The 16,721-nt window shown below is 38.3% G+C and overlaps 1 protein-coding gene and 1 long non-coding RNA gene across 2 annotated transcripts; one reads left to right on the forward strand and one right to left on the reverse strand.

Moving 5' to 3' along the window:
• Positions 1-1,124: 1,124 nt before the first annotated feature.
• tmem244 (transmembrane protein 244) lies at positions 1,125-5,342 on the reverse strand (the record flags this gene model as incomplete). Its single annotated transcript, XM_080513684.1, is given in 7 exon segments — positions 1,125-1,222; positions 1,438-1,482; positions 1,727-1,852; positions 2,976-3,052; positions 3,164-3,249; positions 5,203-5,328; positions 5,334-5,342. Coding segments are annotated over 7 exon segments (567 nt in total).
• Positions 5,343-6,388: 1,046 nt separating this feature from the next.
• LOC308143552 lies at positions 6,389-6,977 on the forward strand. Its single transcript, XR_013937026.1, has 3 exons — positions 6,389-6,510; positions 6,651-6,739; positions 6,841-6,977. It is a non-coding gene; the product is annotated as an uncharacterized lncRNA (long non-coding RNA).
• Positions 6,978-16,721: the final 9,744 nt, after the last annotated feature.

Raw genomic sequence — 16,721 nt, forward strand, 5'->3', positions numbered from 1 at the left:
TCCATAAAACCATGCAGATGTTATTTGTAGTAGTATTGCTTCTGTCCAGATGTCACATTATTGTTGATGCAGTATGTTAACAATTTTTACAGCATCAACAATGGTCGAATGCTTACCAATCAAAAGGAGAAATTTCGCTGAAAAGCTCCAGGCCAGGTTCAACTTTCAGGATGGAGAGCAGATCTGGGTTTTATTGTATTTTATTCTCTAAACAAGAAAAAAAAACAGTGGAAAACGGACAGGAGCAAAACACACACATAAAAGTTAACTTAAGAAGTGTCCAAGAAATAGTATTTACAGTGTAAAACCCAGATCTGCTGACATACAGCTGATATTAATGTGTATTTTCAGAAGGTGTGAATGTTAATCACACTACCTGGTAATGTTTGTTCACATATATTGAGCTGCTGACTGCAGGTATAATGCAGAATAGAAAATGGATGGATGTACTGTAGCAAAGTTGAATTGATAGGACCCCTAGGAATAAAATATAGAAAATATTCTTCTGTTTCTTGCTGCTCTGGCTACAGATAGAGTGTCTAAACATCCCAACTTAGACATAATCAACACACTAGAATTAATTATAAGAATGGATAAATGCATACACAGACAACACTTTCATCATTGCACATTTGACATTTACTTCAAGTTTCTAATAGAGTTTGAATGAAATACATGACCAACAAAAAAAAGAAATCTAGTTTGTTGTGTGTACATAAACTTTACATCTTTTGTGGTATTTCTAACTTAAAAACTGCCCTACACAAATATCATCCAACGTGTTTTAATACTCAGCAGACAGAAGAAATATCAGTCAGTAAATTGCTGGAACATTCCTTTTCTACTCAATCTGCATCAGTTTACAGTGTGATGTGCGTAAAGAAACAATACAAAAGAATATTTAAACTGTACAGATTATGTAAAAAAAAACTGAAATTCGGTAATTTGTACAAAGTGAAATCTAGAGAATGAATTCATTTGAAATACAGTGTGTCCACGTGTTGAAGTATAGAAAAATATAGAGCTGCTTTAGTTGTTTAGTTGTTTAAATGCTAACCTACTTACTGGCATTTATCGGATATAAGATTAACCAGTAAGCCAGTTAACAGCTTTACTAATTTTCATTAGAAGTTCTGCAGTTCAGCAGGATAGACAAAGTTGCTCCTGAAGAGTTTGTATGCCAAGAGCTGTCCTCCAAATATCATCATCACCAGGCCTGAACCTGCAGAGAAAGACAGATTTAATCATTGAGACAATCAAAAGGAGACTTCAAGGCTTACAGTCGCTCAGGTATAAGTCGACCAGGGAAAGAAGTGATATCTTGATTGAGAAAAAGACATGTAGGAGAACATATTATTTTGTGTGTTTATGGTCAGAAAAGCAATGCAGACATGCAGAAGAAAGAAAGAAAGAAAGAAAAAAAAGTACGACTCTTACCTAGAGCTATCCACCAGTGTTCTCCTGAGGGGAAATCTGACATCACTGCAAAAATACACCAACAGACTCTGTTCAAAATGTGCACAGCACTTTTTTTTTTACTGTCCCTCAAACCAATTCACACTAAAGTACATCACAGTTTCATGATGAACACAGAAAATATCAATGCATGAGCACTTCTTCATACATCACATTGCTGCAGCCACGGTATCCAGTTACATAAGCAGGTCTCCAATCCTATCAATTGTTCCACTCTCATCGACTTGCATGTGCGTGTGTGTTTGTTTACCTGCCACCGTCATGGCGACGTGCAGCAGTGTGACAGTTATGGCGTAGTCCCAAACCCACTCCTCCACAATCCAGGCGAACACGAGTCCTCCTAAAACATAGGTCACCTCGGTGGATATCACTCCAACTGGAAGGTGGAAGAAATAAAACAAAAAACCAACAGTTAAAAGTTGCCAGATCCTTGTATCTTTATCAAACTGTCATCAAATACTGGATATTGACTCTGAGGTCTCTTTAATTCTGTTTATGTGCAGATGTGTCATATTCTAAGAAATCCTTTTTTCAGTGTTTCCAAAATATTTACTTTCTTTTACCCAAGTACAAATGCAGGAACTGAATTACATATGTGCTAAAAATGTGCATTTATGTTCATTTTCTTCCTGCAAATAAAACATATTTTACCGATACAGATACACTGATTTTTTTTTTTTTTTTTTTTTTACTAAAAAGAGCTGCACCATTGAAGTTATACTATCTACACACTTAAAGAAACCATGTAAAGAAAATATCTGGGTCACACAATATCAAAAAAGACATAGTAATTAATATGTTTTCATTCAAACAATATTCATTAAGTGAGCTCTCTATGTATAGGAAAGTCTTTGATATAATCCACTTTCTTAACTAATTTATTTGTTTATTTATTTATTTTATTTTTAATTTGTATTATCTTTTATTAGTTTTGAGCCACTTTTTTGCATAATTGTTAAGAGAACAGCATTTATCTGGCTGCAAAATGTTTCCACACCGCTTTTTCTTATCTCAGTGCCCTTATAATTGCAAGAATAAAATACACATGTTATTAAAAAAAATGTATCCTACCAACAATATACATTTCGGATAAAACAAGTAAAGAACTGTGAAAAAGTAAAGATAATACCTATGAAAGGACTTTTATTGACAATATAAAGTAGATGAAGTAAAGGCCCATCCCTGTCCAATACACTTATGAAAAGTAAAAAAAAGCCTTTGGTACAAATGAAAATAACACTGTTGCATATTGACCCCTCTGTTTTATGGATATATATACTATTCTTGTTATGTAGTACGGTATATCTGTTATTACTGGTTGAGTAAAGGTCTTTTAGTTTTCTGAACATTAAATGCAGTTTATAGTTTAAGTAAAACATTTCTGAAGTGATTGCAGATTTTACAAAATTAATGAGAGACCGTAGATCCACATGCTTCTGAATCACTTTTCTTTTCTTTTCTTTTTTTTGTCTGCTTATTCTTGATTATATTACACTCACCCAGATACTTGGGGTTGTGCCATGATGGTTGTGTCGTGTAGTCGAACGGAGCCAACAAGCTGTTGATCTCGTGAACCCTGAAGACACAAGAAAAAAAGAAAAAAAGAAATATGCAGTGTCCACAAACAATAAACACTGCAGATTTGATGCCCAGCAGGTGTCATTAGTGTGTGTTTGCCTGTGTATACCTGAGCAGTCCAATGCATACACTGACTACAATGTAGTAGAGAGAGTAGAAGCACAGCGTGCACATCAGCAGGTTCTGCAGAACAACCTGAGGCGAGAACCGAGATGAGGATGAGAAAACAACACTCCTGATATTTTTCCACACTGACAATGGATAATAAAATATAGAGAAAGTTTATGTACACATACAAAATAAATAGAGAACAAAACAAAACAAGATAAACATAAATAAATGCAAATTATACAAGTGGAAAGGATTGACAGTAAAATAACTATACAGTTTGATGAGCAGAGAAAGAAAGGATATCCTGTGGCGAGGGGATGAAAACTTCATTATATCTTTGAGTTTCCTGTCCACTAAAGCTAAAACTATTCCCAATCCAGGAGCTAAAACACAAATGATTGTGACATATATGAGGGTGATTTTTCAATAACTGAATGAAATCCTCAACTCTCGGCTGTCTGATCCATCAACCATTGACCTTTTGCTTCAAATAAGGTGATAACCGAGACAACAGAACAGCGAAAATCCACTGAGCCATAACAAGTATAGCAGCATTTTTAATCAGAGGATATTTATTTAGAAATATTTACTGGAAAAGAGGGCATTATGGGATGTGTTTTGCTCATCCCAGGCCAGTGCAAACACGTCTCTCCTTCATTTTCTGCGGCGTGACCCAGAAAACAAACCCTCCTGACAGCAGACAGTCAGAACCCGCCGGCTAAAGCCTCCTTTCATAGACGAGTGACTGCAGCCTTTGCAGGAAATAAGCTATGTGACACCCCGGAGGAGAGATAGGAGACCTTTTCTTGCGGCTGACATTTCAGTTTGTTAAACAAGAGCCTCTAATTACACTGATAATGGGCTCCAGTCCAGTCGGGTGTGTGGGAGCTTTGCCGCTGCACGCTCACCCGGGATGGCCCCTGGCTTACAGGCCACACCTTCCCCAAACAGGGTCACTGTTATCTGATTAGTTACACCTGTGCTTCTCCTGCAGCAAAAAGTCAACGGAGAACCGAGTGAACTTTCACTACATCCTGGTTAGCGGGATATAGTCACTTTTCAGGTTCAGGTTGCAGCTAATTATTTTCTATCGTCAATTTGCTGGGGACGGTATGAGAAAACCAGATTCCCCCCAAAAAATCCCCCACAAGCAAGGATACTCTGCAAACTCTGCAAAGAAAAGCCCCCTGAAGTCTGAACTTGAACCTGGGATGTTCTTGTAATGAGACAAGTGAGCTAAAATCCACACCACTGTGTAGGAATCCATTAATTTGTGAAGTGCTTTGGGACTGTTTGTGCGTAAAATATCTTTAAATAACAAATGGTTTCAGTATAGTAGCAGACAAACATTTTACAGTCGAAGTCCTGTGCAAGTTTCTATAAATGCACATGAATGGGGTCAGTGTGCAGACGAGCATGAAATGTCTGAATGTGATAAGAAAATAAAACAACAGCAGGTGAAATTATTTGAAGTTAAAGGCTTGCTCCAATTTGGGCTTTGAAACGTGGCCCATGAACTTGATCCGCAATTAAGTTTATGGAGACCACGTGGAACCTTTTTTTTTTTCTTTTTTCCAATCCGTACAGCTTTAAGCATGCAGGTGTGAAGGGAGGCAGCAGAGGAAGTTGAGCTCATGCTAATACCTTGGCTCACTGTGCGGTTTGTTTGTCATCTTCAGGCTACATGGACTTAAAATCCTGCCCTAGAAACCTGTTTCGACACGCTGCACTCCACCCTCAATGTTGATGTTGTCTTCAGACAAGCTAAACCACCCAACTGCGTAATAGTCAACCACGATTGTTGTTCTTTTCACACAGTACAATACAAAGCCAATTTAAGGGACTATGTTGTTAATAGTACTCGTGCTTAAGAGATCTTTGATTTTCTTCCACTTACTGCATGAACAACACAATAAATCTTGCTTAATGAAGACCCATAATGCACTTGACTATGAGTACCAATCTATTCTATTCACTACTTGTACACAAACTTTTACAGTCAGCTCAAGCTCTATCCTACGATTCCTACATGCTTACCCAGGTATCGCTGGGTGTGCCCTTGAGGGTGATGGGTCCATGGCGTTTTATGAGTGTGAATCCACAGCAGCGACAGCAATAGTCCAACAACATGAATGACTGCTGGTCTCGATGAGAGAATGCAGGCTACATGTGTACATCTGAATGTGTTGAGAGCATGTTGCAGGGAGGCTTGGAGGGCTGGATTAGAACAAATGGGATTACTCCTAAGAAGTCTGAGTAGATCCCCAAAGGGATAAAGGCCAACAAACAGTAGTATTGATGTCCACAAATGCACATAACCCAGAACACTTAATGGTTGAGGAAGACAAATGCAGTACAGATTAGTGTTTGGCCTGGAAATGAAACCACATGCTGTAAAACCAATTTTATTAATTTAATGTTGTAAATGGATGATTTCATTTTACAGTTTCTTGTCCTATTAATTTTCTTTTCTTACTTTTGCCTCCTCCTTATTCTCACTTTTATTGATCAATTTGCAATTAATTAAAATAACTTCAATCATTTAGAAGGCATTCTCCCCACACTGAGAAAAATGATTCATGGGGTTAGTTTGTAAAGCTTGAAATCAAGAGCCTTTTTTACAGAAAAATTTTAAGTTTGTTACATACACATGTTTTAATCAGTTAATAACTTCCTGTTATAAGTTTGTCAAACTGAGAATATAGAAATCTGTCTTGACTCCATAATTTAATGATTTTGAATGGACATTTCTGCTTCCACTCAGCAAGAGACAATATTTAGTTGGTGCAACTTGAATTTCTGTTAAGCATCCTTCAAAAGCTGAGTAAGACTGGACTTGCCCGCACATGTTTTACCCAAAGGCCACGCCTGCAAGAAAGTGGAGGGAAAAGAACGGACATTGCATATTTTCAATCCAATTGAATGTTACTGGGTGAGTAGTACTTTTTGCTTTCTTTAATTTGCAACACTCAATGAGTGTTTTAACATAGTGCAAGGAATAGTTTTTTTTTTACACAATCCTAAAAGCAGGTTTTCAGTTAACTGTTCATTAAGCTATTGTATGTAATGTGATACACTTTAGTTGAGTCTTTCTGCTGCTGCTGCTTAACATTAGGTCTTACATTACATTTCCCTGCACAGCTAAGAGATTATATGTGTCATTTTCTCCCAATTTAAACACAAGGATGATGTGGGTTAATGTTTAAGCTTTGTACATAGGTTAATTTTATTTTGTTCAGTGTTTTTAACCACAGTTTATTGATCGTTTTTTGTCCAAGACCAACGTAAAAACGTAGGCTGGAGAGCTGATACGACACCGTTGCTGAGAGGAAGAGGCCTAAAAAAGTAAGTCTATTATCACTTTACTTAACATTAAACATATGAAAATATTGGCCTGCTAATATTGCCATTGAGTGTGCACTATTTTTATTTCCTTTGGTGTGTTACAACATTAATGAGAAGGCTTTTTGGGTTGTTTTTTTTAGGCCCCGTTGTATAAAGTTTGAGAGGTTGGCTGCTAGTTGTTGTTAATGACTTCAAAGTCCGATGGCCTGCTCTTTTTGATGCAGCTCAGGTAAATATTTGATCATTAAATGGTTTGCAGTATGTACTATGTTGATGGAAATTTCCTGCATTTTAAAAAATTGTCCCTGTTGTTTGTCTTTACACTCACAGATAAACCAAGAGTTCAGAAGAATCACAACTCTCAATCTGGAGACAACATTCATGGCAAAACTGGACCAGTACATCCCGAAGATAATGTCCTTGCTGTCAGCAAGAGGAGGAGCTGCAAAGATGAGTATTCAGCGCATAAAGAACCTGCTGCTTGAGGTATGAATAAACCTTGTCTTACAGTATACGTGGTGCTATAATGGTTCCAGTATCACCGCAAAGGTGGTCAGAAATAGAATTTCAAATAACTGCTTACATTGCTGATTGTCTCCTTTATGCGTTAAAGTCAACTGTTCTGAGTCCAAATACTTACAAGGACAAATATCAGATCAGGTGTTTTTTATGGCTTAGTTATTTGCTCCCAATTGGACATGGAAAAAATCTTCAGTTAGTACATAACCAGGGTTCGAATTACAACGTGGCTTTCGGGGGAGCCCTATTTTCCGATCAGACCTCTCAAGTTTGTAGAATAGGTATGCCGCATGTTTTTAGAGCTCCCCCTAAATTTTTCAAATTAGGCTTTCAGGGGAGCTCAGGTCCCTTTCAGGGGAGCCCAGCTCCCCTTAGCTCCCCCGTAATTCGAACTCTGTACATAACTATAAATGCTTAAGCAGAGCACAACTTAATTGTAAAAGGATTTTTCTGTTGTTTCATTATTGCAATCTTTAAAATGATAAATTTAACATACACAATTGAGATCGGTAATTGGTATAGGCCAGGCATTGGAAACATCATCCTTCACTCTCTTTCCTAGTGATGTTATTACAAAAAGCTCATCTTCATTGAGGTTAAATTAAAAAACATTATAAAACACTTTTTTATTTTTCTTATTCACAGGATGATTCTGTGGAAAGAAGGAGAGAGATGGCTATCCGTGGCTTAGTGGTGTATCTCAGAGAAAAGGAGGAAGATCTCTTTAAAGATCAGTTGGTAGGTAAATTGAAAACTTAATTTGATTGTATATTCTTTGTTTTACTGCTATTTTTAAATTGTATTGCGGATAAATACTAACTTTTTTTTCTTACCTATTTATGCCAGGATGGTGGAGGAGATGAAACGGATGAAGTGATGAAGATTGTCGTTACCAGAGGTGCCACAACATCTGATCCAGCCAATGCAAAGATTGTGCTTGAGGGAACAACAGTCCTTGAAGACCTGGACGTACCCAGAGCATGTGCCATGCTAATGGGGCTAATCTACGCTCTCAACCTCAGCTACCCAAAAGAACTGAAAAACACTTTTGAAGTATTTCAAAAGATACTCCTTGAGCTGGATAGTCTGAAAGCCAGTCCGAAAGTACTGTCTCTCAAAAATAGACTGCTTTTTGTGATGTTCTACTGTTTTAACCTATTGAGATGTCGTCAATCGCTGCCCTTACCTTAATAACAGGGGTAGGCTAACCAGAAGCAGATCAGAAAATGTGAGTTTGAGTGTTTTATAGTTGTGTTTATTACAGTATTACATTTCAATTTTTTTGGTTTTGATATGAATCAGATATGTAGCAAGTTACTTGGAAGAAAAGCTTTGACATTCAAGAATAGATGAAGAAATTTGATGTGCCTTACCGATACTGACAACAAAAAATATATACACTTTATTTTCTACTCTGTTGTTGTGAAATGGAGTACTGCATTCAGTTCAGGGGATGAGTAATCCAAAATCCACAGTAATAATTACAACATGTTAATCTTGTTTTACATTGTTCAAGGGCAATAACCTGGTAAAAGCCTTCAGATGTGAAGCTTCACACTCATTTGGGTGTGGTTATTTTTTGATTTTTGTTTAATTATTGCTAGAAGTGGGCATGTTTTTTTGTTTAAAATGAGGAAAATCATTCATTGTTTCAAAACATTTGTTAATACTAGTTTTCTAAGAAACATTTTGCTCAATGAAGAGGACTTTCAGCGTGTAATTTATTTTAACTTATGTACATTAGGTTACTAGAACTTAAAAAAAGGGATAACATACAGACTTTTATAAGCTGAATCAAGGCAAAATAAATGAGTTGGATGAACCTAAATAGACTTAATTGACGACTTAAAAACGCCAAAATGTTTTAATCAGAATTCAGTTGGTTTAACTTATTTAACCTTGTTGAGGACAAGAAATGTCATTTTGGTTGTACTAGACTACCTCTTGTGGGATTAACTCAATAATGAGTTGAGTTGAGAGTACTTAAAAAAATCTATGCAAATTGTTACCTTAATTTTATTAAGTTTAGCCAATGTATTATTTTTTAGAGTGCACAAATGAACACAGCGACTACTGGAAGAAAAAGAAAACATATCTTAAGGTGCAACTTCTAAAATATTTCTTTATGACCATGAATCCTCCTTGAAGCCCAATGTTTTTAATATAAAAAAAACAACCATAATCATTTCAACAAACCTTTACAAATGACACGATTGCAATTTGGAAAGCAGTTTTCAATATGAACACGAGGGGGAAGCATTGCCTTGAACTTAATGCAACAACTTAATCACCTCTCGTCAAGGAAACCCAATAAGCACAGAATTACACAAGACTGACAGCAACAGATGAAACACTGACCATTTCTATGCAGATATTTCTGATATCTGTCGCAAACCATTTTTCTCCGTATTTATTTTAAACTCAGATTAACAAAAGGAGAGGAGCATAACAGGTGTTCAGTTTGTTCATGTAAGTGAAGAACTCGGTGGAGATATTGAACGTCAGGCACAGTTGAATACATGGAATGATAATATTTCCATATCGCTATCTCCCTCCATCCAGAAATAGCTTACATTCAACTCCACAGCGTCACAGCCTGCGTATGCCTGTGCGAGAGCTGAGGACGCACGTGCACACGGGCCTTTTGTGTGAGGGTGAGACTGACTTGGCTGCCACGGTAACCTGCATCATTGTAACCATGGTGACGGAAATCAAGGGAGTACGTGGGCTTCGGTGTGTGTGTGTGTGTGTGTGTGTGTGTGTGTGCGTGTGTGTGTGTGTGTTCCGGTACATTTTATTACTCTGAAGCTCACGGGAAACTAATCACACTAACCTCTGCTGTAACAATTTGATGTAATTCTCAGCTGAAGAATGAAAAAACACAAAATAAAGACACTAATAAACCTGAATTTTAACTTGATACTTTTGAGGTTGTTATATCTTGCATATGAGGGAATATTTGGAATAATGGCCCGCAACCTTGCATGTATGACATTTTGTCCGATCCATCCACCACCCAGACGTTTAAGACAAATGGAAAAATGAAATAACTGCTACACCCTGGTTTTTATTTTTACATTAAAAACCGGCAGCAGGAGGAAACAGCTGGTCTGACTGGCTGCGTCTAAAACTACCAAAATGCACCGACCAGCAAAATTATCCATTCGTGCATTTTACTATGACTGATTTATCCAGGGGACGTTTGGTGTGGGCTGGAGTCCATCCCAGCTGACGTTGCACTGGAGGCACGTTAGACCCTGGAGAGGTTGTCAGTCCAATGTACTGCTAACACAGAGAGACAGACAACCACCCACACACACTCGGATATGTACGTCCACAGTCCATTTTACAAAACCATTAGCCTAAAATACATTTTGGATTGTAGGAGGAAACCCGTAGATGCCAAAGCAAGATAATGCAAACAGAATGTAAAAAGACTAGATTGAAATTAAAGCTTTTCGCTTCGAGGCAACACTATAAATCACTTCATCAGCTGCCCAAAGAAAAGCAAAACCTTTTTTATTAATGTTACTTGAACAGTGGTTTGCAAAATTATTTACACCCTTGAGCTTTTCCACATTTTGTAAACATTAGGTCCACAAATTAAAAAAAAAAAAATTTTATTTGAAAGATTGCTGCACAATTGGGGAGAAAATGTTTTTATTTGAAAAGTGTGATATGGAAAAGTATTCATTCCTTCTGAGGTAATACTTTGATACTTTGTAGAGCCACCTTTTTCTCCAATGAGCTACAAGCCTTTTGGTGCGTTTGTGTTCATTCTCTACCTCTTGAAGAAAAGCATTCTCACAGCATGATGCTGCCACCACCGTGTTTCACGGTGTTGATGTTGTGGGGTGGGAGCAATTTTAGGATTTAAAATTAGGATTTTAGGATTTAAAATTAACCCCAAATGCATGTCTTTGGACTGTGGAAGGAAACTGGTAAAAAAACAACAACAAAACCCCCCCCCAAAAAACATGCACACTCTCACAGAATGTCCCTTAAGCTCAGACTCACTGGTCTTATCCTTGCTGTGAGGTGAGTGCACTAACCAATTTACCTTCATGAGCACTAAAAGCCAAAGTACCAGTTAACAATCCACACAAAGGAGCTAAAGGATTTATAGCTCTTTTCTTCATTTCAACAGTGTCAACCACTGAGCCACTGAGCCACACTGTGGTCATTAACATGCCTTTGCTTTGATTAACACAAATACCTATACAGAAAAGATGAAAACAGAAGCCATACTGAAACAGAGGTGTAATGGTCGGCTTCACAGTTTAGCTCACTTTGGAAATGTTTATATGTTGTTTTGTTTAAAAAAAATTGAACAAATTGGAAATTACCAGTGCCCGCAAACGTACGCATATTCTACTTGGGTGAAAGTGCAAAAAGAATAGATATGGTCTTTTCAAACACTTTTCTGAAGTGAAAGTAAAACTGGTTCTCTGAAAGGAGGAAGTGGAATTCCCTGCAGGCTGCTTCTGTGCTTTGAATTCGCAACTTCAACTTTCTCTCTTTAAAAAAAGAGGATGGATGGAGGATGTGTTGCTGCTCTGGATCTTCCCCCTCAATCAAATCAACTGGTTCACATGTGGCTGCAGTCCTACTTTGTCCTACGCATTGAATTGACTGATGGCACGAGTTGATTGACTCACATTGTCTCATTTATTTGAGGTAGAATCAGTCTCAATCTTTCACAGAACTAACCATATTGAGTAAAAAGCACCAGCGTTTGCCTTGAAATGTAAAAGCTAATAAAAAATGTAATGAGTAGAAATGTATCTACGATGACATTCATTTCAAACCATTCAGATACAATTAACCATTTATTTTACCATTCATAATATCATTAATGTGACCTGAACTCACTTCAGCTTAACCTCGCTGAAATTCAGCAGCAGGAGAAAAAAATCACAGGAACTGTAAAACCTTTGAAGCTTTAAAGGCATTTCAGATGCATTTCAAGGCAGTTATGAATTATTAAGCCCGCACTAAAACTCCAACCAAACCTCAAAGCTGATGACGGGATTTGTTTTCTCTCTCCTCTTTTAGAGGCAGAGCGAAAATAAACTCTTTCTTATAGCCTGCTGTTGTTAATCAAGACATAAAAACTGAAACAGCTGCAGCTCATTTTGTGTAACAATCTGAAGCGTGGCACAGGTTCCAGGCCTGATGTGGCCTGGGTCTGAACAATATTGGAGCGATGGAGGGGTCCTGTTTCCAGCTGGAGTCTGAACAACGAATTACAGAGTTTAGTTAGTCTGTACGGAGACATGAACATGCCACTATCCGATTCAGTTTATTAAATAGAAAACAATACCAACGCATGCTGAGAAAGGAAAGATATGAAAACATTGAGGCTTGTTGGCATGTCAGAGCAGGAAAACTCACATTCCAGCCAGTGTGTTGTGTGTGAATGTGCATGTGCAAGAAACAATAGCGCTGTAAGGCAGACATGAGCACTATAAGGCCCACCAATTATGGTTAATTTTTACTTTACATGATGCATGCAATGCAACTGTTTTAGTGGCTGTTTCATTATATTTTTATTTTTTATGTGCTCATTTGTCTCTTTAACCCATTTTCAATGAGTAACTCTAACTTGCCCATAGGTGTGACTGTGAGTGCATGTGTCTGTCTCTTTTTGTTTCCCCCTGTGATTTACTGATGACCTTTTCACAATGGATGACACCTTCATCCGCAGTCAGCTGGGATTAACACCTGCATCCCACAATACTGAATTGGATAACGGGGAATAGAAGGTGGATAGGTAGTACTCCACATGATGCATGCAATGATATGCAACTGATTTGCTTAAATCTTTCCTGGATTTTTCTCTGTGCATGTAGGTAAACCTTATGGATGTATTTTTTTTACTAAATCTATTTTCACTGTTTGGCAAGTGAAGGAATCACATGGTGGAATAACCCTGGTTCAGTTCCAGTTCAGAGCTTATCTGTGTGGATGTTGCATATTCTCCACGTGCGTGAGTGGGTTTTCGCCGGGTACTTCAATTTTCTCAATGTCAAAACACATTCAAGGATGAACCCAGAGCTCTGCAGCAGACAACGAAGTACAAAAGATAGATTTGTAATGAAGCTAACAATTGTAATTATCCCAAAACCATAAGCTCACAATGGAAAAAATGTTTTTAATAAAATTATGAAATACAAGTACCTATAACATAGTTTATTTTTTATTTTTTATAAGAGATACACTAATATCAAGCAGTACTGGGTTCAGTTTATAGGCTTCTGAAAAATTGCGGGGAAAAATATACGTGAATAATGTGACATTATTTGTGACCAAATTAATTTGTCTGCATCTCTTCATCCTCTTACAAACTCACCAAAGTGTGAACTGACCCTCCGCATTCTCCTTATGACTTCCACCCCTCCCTCTCTGGATCACACTTCAATCCAAGAAAAACATTTTCTTTCACTGTGTCCTCTTCTTTTTCCTTCCCACTTTTACTCACCCAATATTTTCTTCCCAACACTTTCCCCCCCAAATGTGCTCTCCTCTCAGTTATACTCCACCTTTAATTATTTAGCTTCAGACTCCCGTGCACAGCTGCTTACAATAAGAACTACACAAAAAGTCCACACATTTTCGTGGACGTCGTAATTCAGAGCGGGCTTGTAAACAAGAAATGCAACAGTCAACAATGAAAGGCTTTGTTTTTCCTCTCCCTTCTTTCTCCCACACTCTCTGCACGTCGTGCTGGAGTTTTGTTTTTCCGCTGGCCCTCACGCAGTCTGTATTCATTTTGCTGCTTTATGGAATGTAAATACAGCAGCTGACGGAGGTTTGACTTCTGCACCGAGCCGCTATCAGTGACGTTTGAGCTCCAGAGCATGCGCTAGAGTGTGACTCGTGTCGGGCTTGGTTTGGTGTCTTCTAAATTGTGGATGTCACCACGAAAGAACATTTTAAAAAAGGATAAAAGTGTGAAGTGTTAACTTTGGTGTTATTTTTAATTTCTAAAGTTGGCATTTATGTATGTGGTACAATAATGGTGCTGGGAATAGAGTTTAGGTCACAGGTCAGCAACCTTAACTAAAAGAGGAATTTGTTGCCATATTTGTAAAAGTTAAAACTCAAAGAGGTAACATCGTTTATACATTTGTATGACATTTCTTTAATTGGAAGCTGTAGCTACTTTTTATTTATCAAATTTAAGAACTATAGTTACTAATGTGTCAATGCGTATTCTTATTCATCCAGATAGGAAAATGTTTCGCCGTTATTTTTCTAAGTCGATTCATCAGTTCATGAAGTTCATCTGCTGGATTGTCTAACTAAATGATGGAGCACGGGTGTATAAACCATTCTGCGGTCACCGAGGGCTTTCTATGCTACAATGACCTCAGTGCGGATCATTCATACTCTGCTGTGTCTTTTTTAACTTCTTCCAACCTTAAAATAGTGCAGAAGGTAGCGCAAAATGACTACAGGAATTGTTTATATATTGTATATATTATATATTGTTTATAACAACTTCAGTAGTGAGATGTCGTCCGTGACTTGGGTCAGTCTGATAGTGGTGAGGAAAAAGGACTTGAGGTCAGAAATTCAACCGTGATCACCTGCACTGAAAGACATCTGCTGTATATTTTATTTGCAAAAACTACCTAACTATTCTTTGAATGTAGTGCTCCTTTGAAACATTCTGCTCTCCAACGAAAGTGTTTTTTAATATCTTATAAATGGAGCCTCTGGAAAAGGGGATTAAAAACCTATAGGTGATGGTTATGCATGACATAATCACATTTAAAGTGGTTGATGGCACCTATAGACCAGAATAAAGCACCTTTCAGATGGTTTCTCAATGTGCAGTCATCAGATGTCTATGTACATGTTCAGCTGCATTCAGGCTGTTTTATTTCTCAGCGATTTAATCTCAGCCATCTGAGCAAATAACGGGCTTTCCATCTCTCCCTCTTACACACAATTACAGCTTATTATTGGAAATATCTGCACGGATGTCTGCATTGCATTCTCTTCACGTCACCCCAGCTGGAGTATTTTTTTTTTTTCATCGAATCACTTCCAGCATGTAAACACCGGAAATGATATGCATGCCAACATCTGCAACGTTTTTGCTGCCTTCTCCTCCCTCAATGTATGCAGAGGCAGAAAAGTTACACAAAAACACCAACCCCGTTACATTTCGTGCCGCAAAGCACAAGGGGAGCCCTACATTCCAACAGTGCAGCCAGAATATTTAAAAGCAGTCTTGCCCAACAATGCATTTGTTCCTGCATGAATGTTGTATATCTCCTCGTGCTTTGTTTGTTCATGTAGTCTCCACAGTGCCTCTGCTTGCTGCTCCTCGGATACATTATTAACTTTACAAGCTGATCCATTATCCTCCTTGCTGTGCATCATCGAGACTTTCCCCTTCTGTCTCCCCTCAGAGCCAGCCAGTCCTCCCCTTATCATCTGCGCCCCACACACACGCGGGAGAAGCGTGTGGCACAGTGCCGCGTGCGCACGCACTGGAAAGCACAAGCACGCACTCACACTCCCCCCTCCTCTCTCTCTCTCTCTCTCTCTCTCTCTCTCTCTCTCTCTCTCTCTCTCTCTCTCTCTCTCTCTCATTCTCTCAGCGCGCGTTAGAGAAACAGGATGGAGCTGCCCCCTCTCTCCTTTTCCGACATTGAGGAATAAAAGCACACTTTACTTGCGTGTTTACAGAGTCTACCGTTTTTTTTAACCCCATACAGCGAATCAGCTTTCCTTTCTCTCAGCATTTCTTCCTGTTTTCGCATGTAAAAAACAACTTTGGAGCGCTTATGCCAGGATAACGTGAGTTTTACGCATTTGCATTTGGACCACCAGGGAGGACCTCAAAACCAGCTTCTTCTTCCTCTTTTTTTTTTCTTTTTGAACAGGATATGTTTTCCATGAGGAGTTAAACGCAGTTTCGGTGTTAAAGGGGGTTCCCTTCCAGTTGAGCTTGTCGCGCAGAGCTCGTTGTGCTGGGTGCGCGTACTCTCCACACGTGAAATGGACACTTTGAACGCGTAAAGTCCCGGTCTGATCCCGACTAACGTCGCTCTGACGTCTCCTCATCTCCATTCAAAGAGCTCGGATGTTAATAAAGACCGCTGTTCCCTCCTAAAGCTTGCATGGAATCTAAACCGCTTTCTGTCATCCTCGTTCTTTTCTCCGGCAAAGCATTTTGACAGGAAGTAGCCTCCAAAGTGGAAGATGGCTTTTTACCTCCCCTCAGGATACAGCCTCATCCCCCTGCATGCCTGATGGCACTGTGACAGTGGAAGATCGACTTTTGTGAAGGTAAGGAAGGGAGCTAAGCTTGACTATTGCAAATGAAAACAATTCACACTGACAGCTCTGTATAGTCTATCTTTAATTTGCATTCATATTTAATGATAGGTTGCTAAATATTTAAAGAAGAGGAAAGTTTGACAGGCTGACACACTGATGGCGAGGATTATTAGTCATTTTATTACTGTAATATTCTGGAAAGCATAACATTTTCTTGGAATAAGTTTCCTTTGTGTCTTGCCTGCTTGTCTGTTTTAATAGCTTGCATGGTTGGTCAAAGGTCAATGTTAAAGTCTGAGTTTTTATTGTGGAGCTTCATACAATGCGAGCTTCAGTCCTGAAATATATTGAAAAACTCTTTATAATACAAATAATACCACTTTTCTGCAATTAAG

This window comes from Blennius ocellaris, assembly GCF_963422515.1.
Source record: "Blennius ocellaris genome assembly, chromosome: 18".
In the NCBI taxonomy this organism is placed as follows: Eukaryota; Metazoa; Chordata; class Actinopteri; order Blenniiformes; family Blenniidae; genus Blennius; species Blennius ocellaris.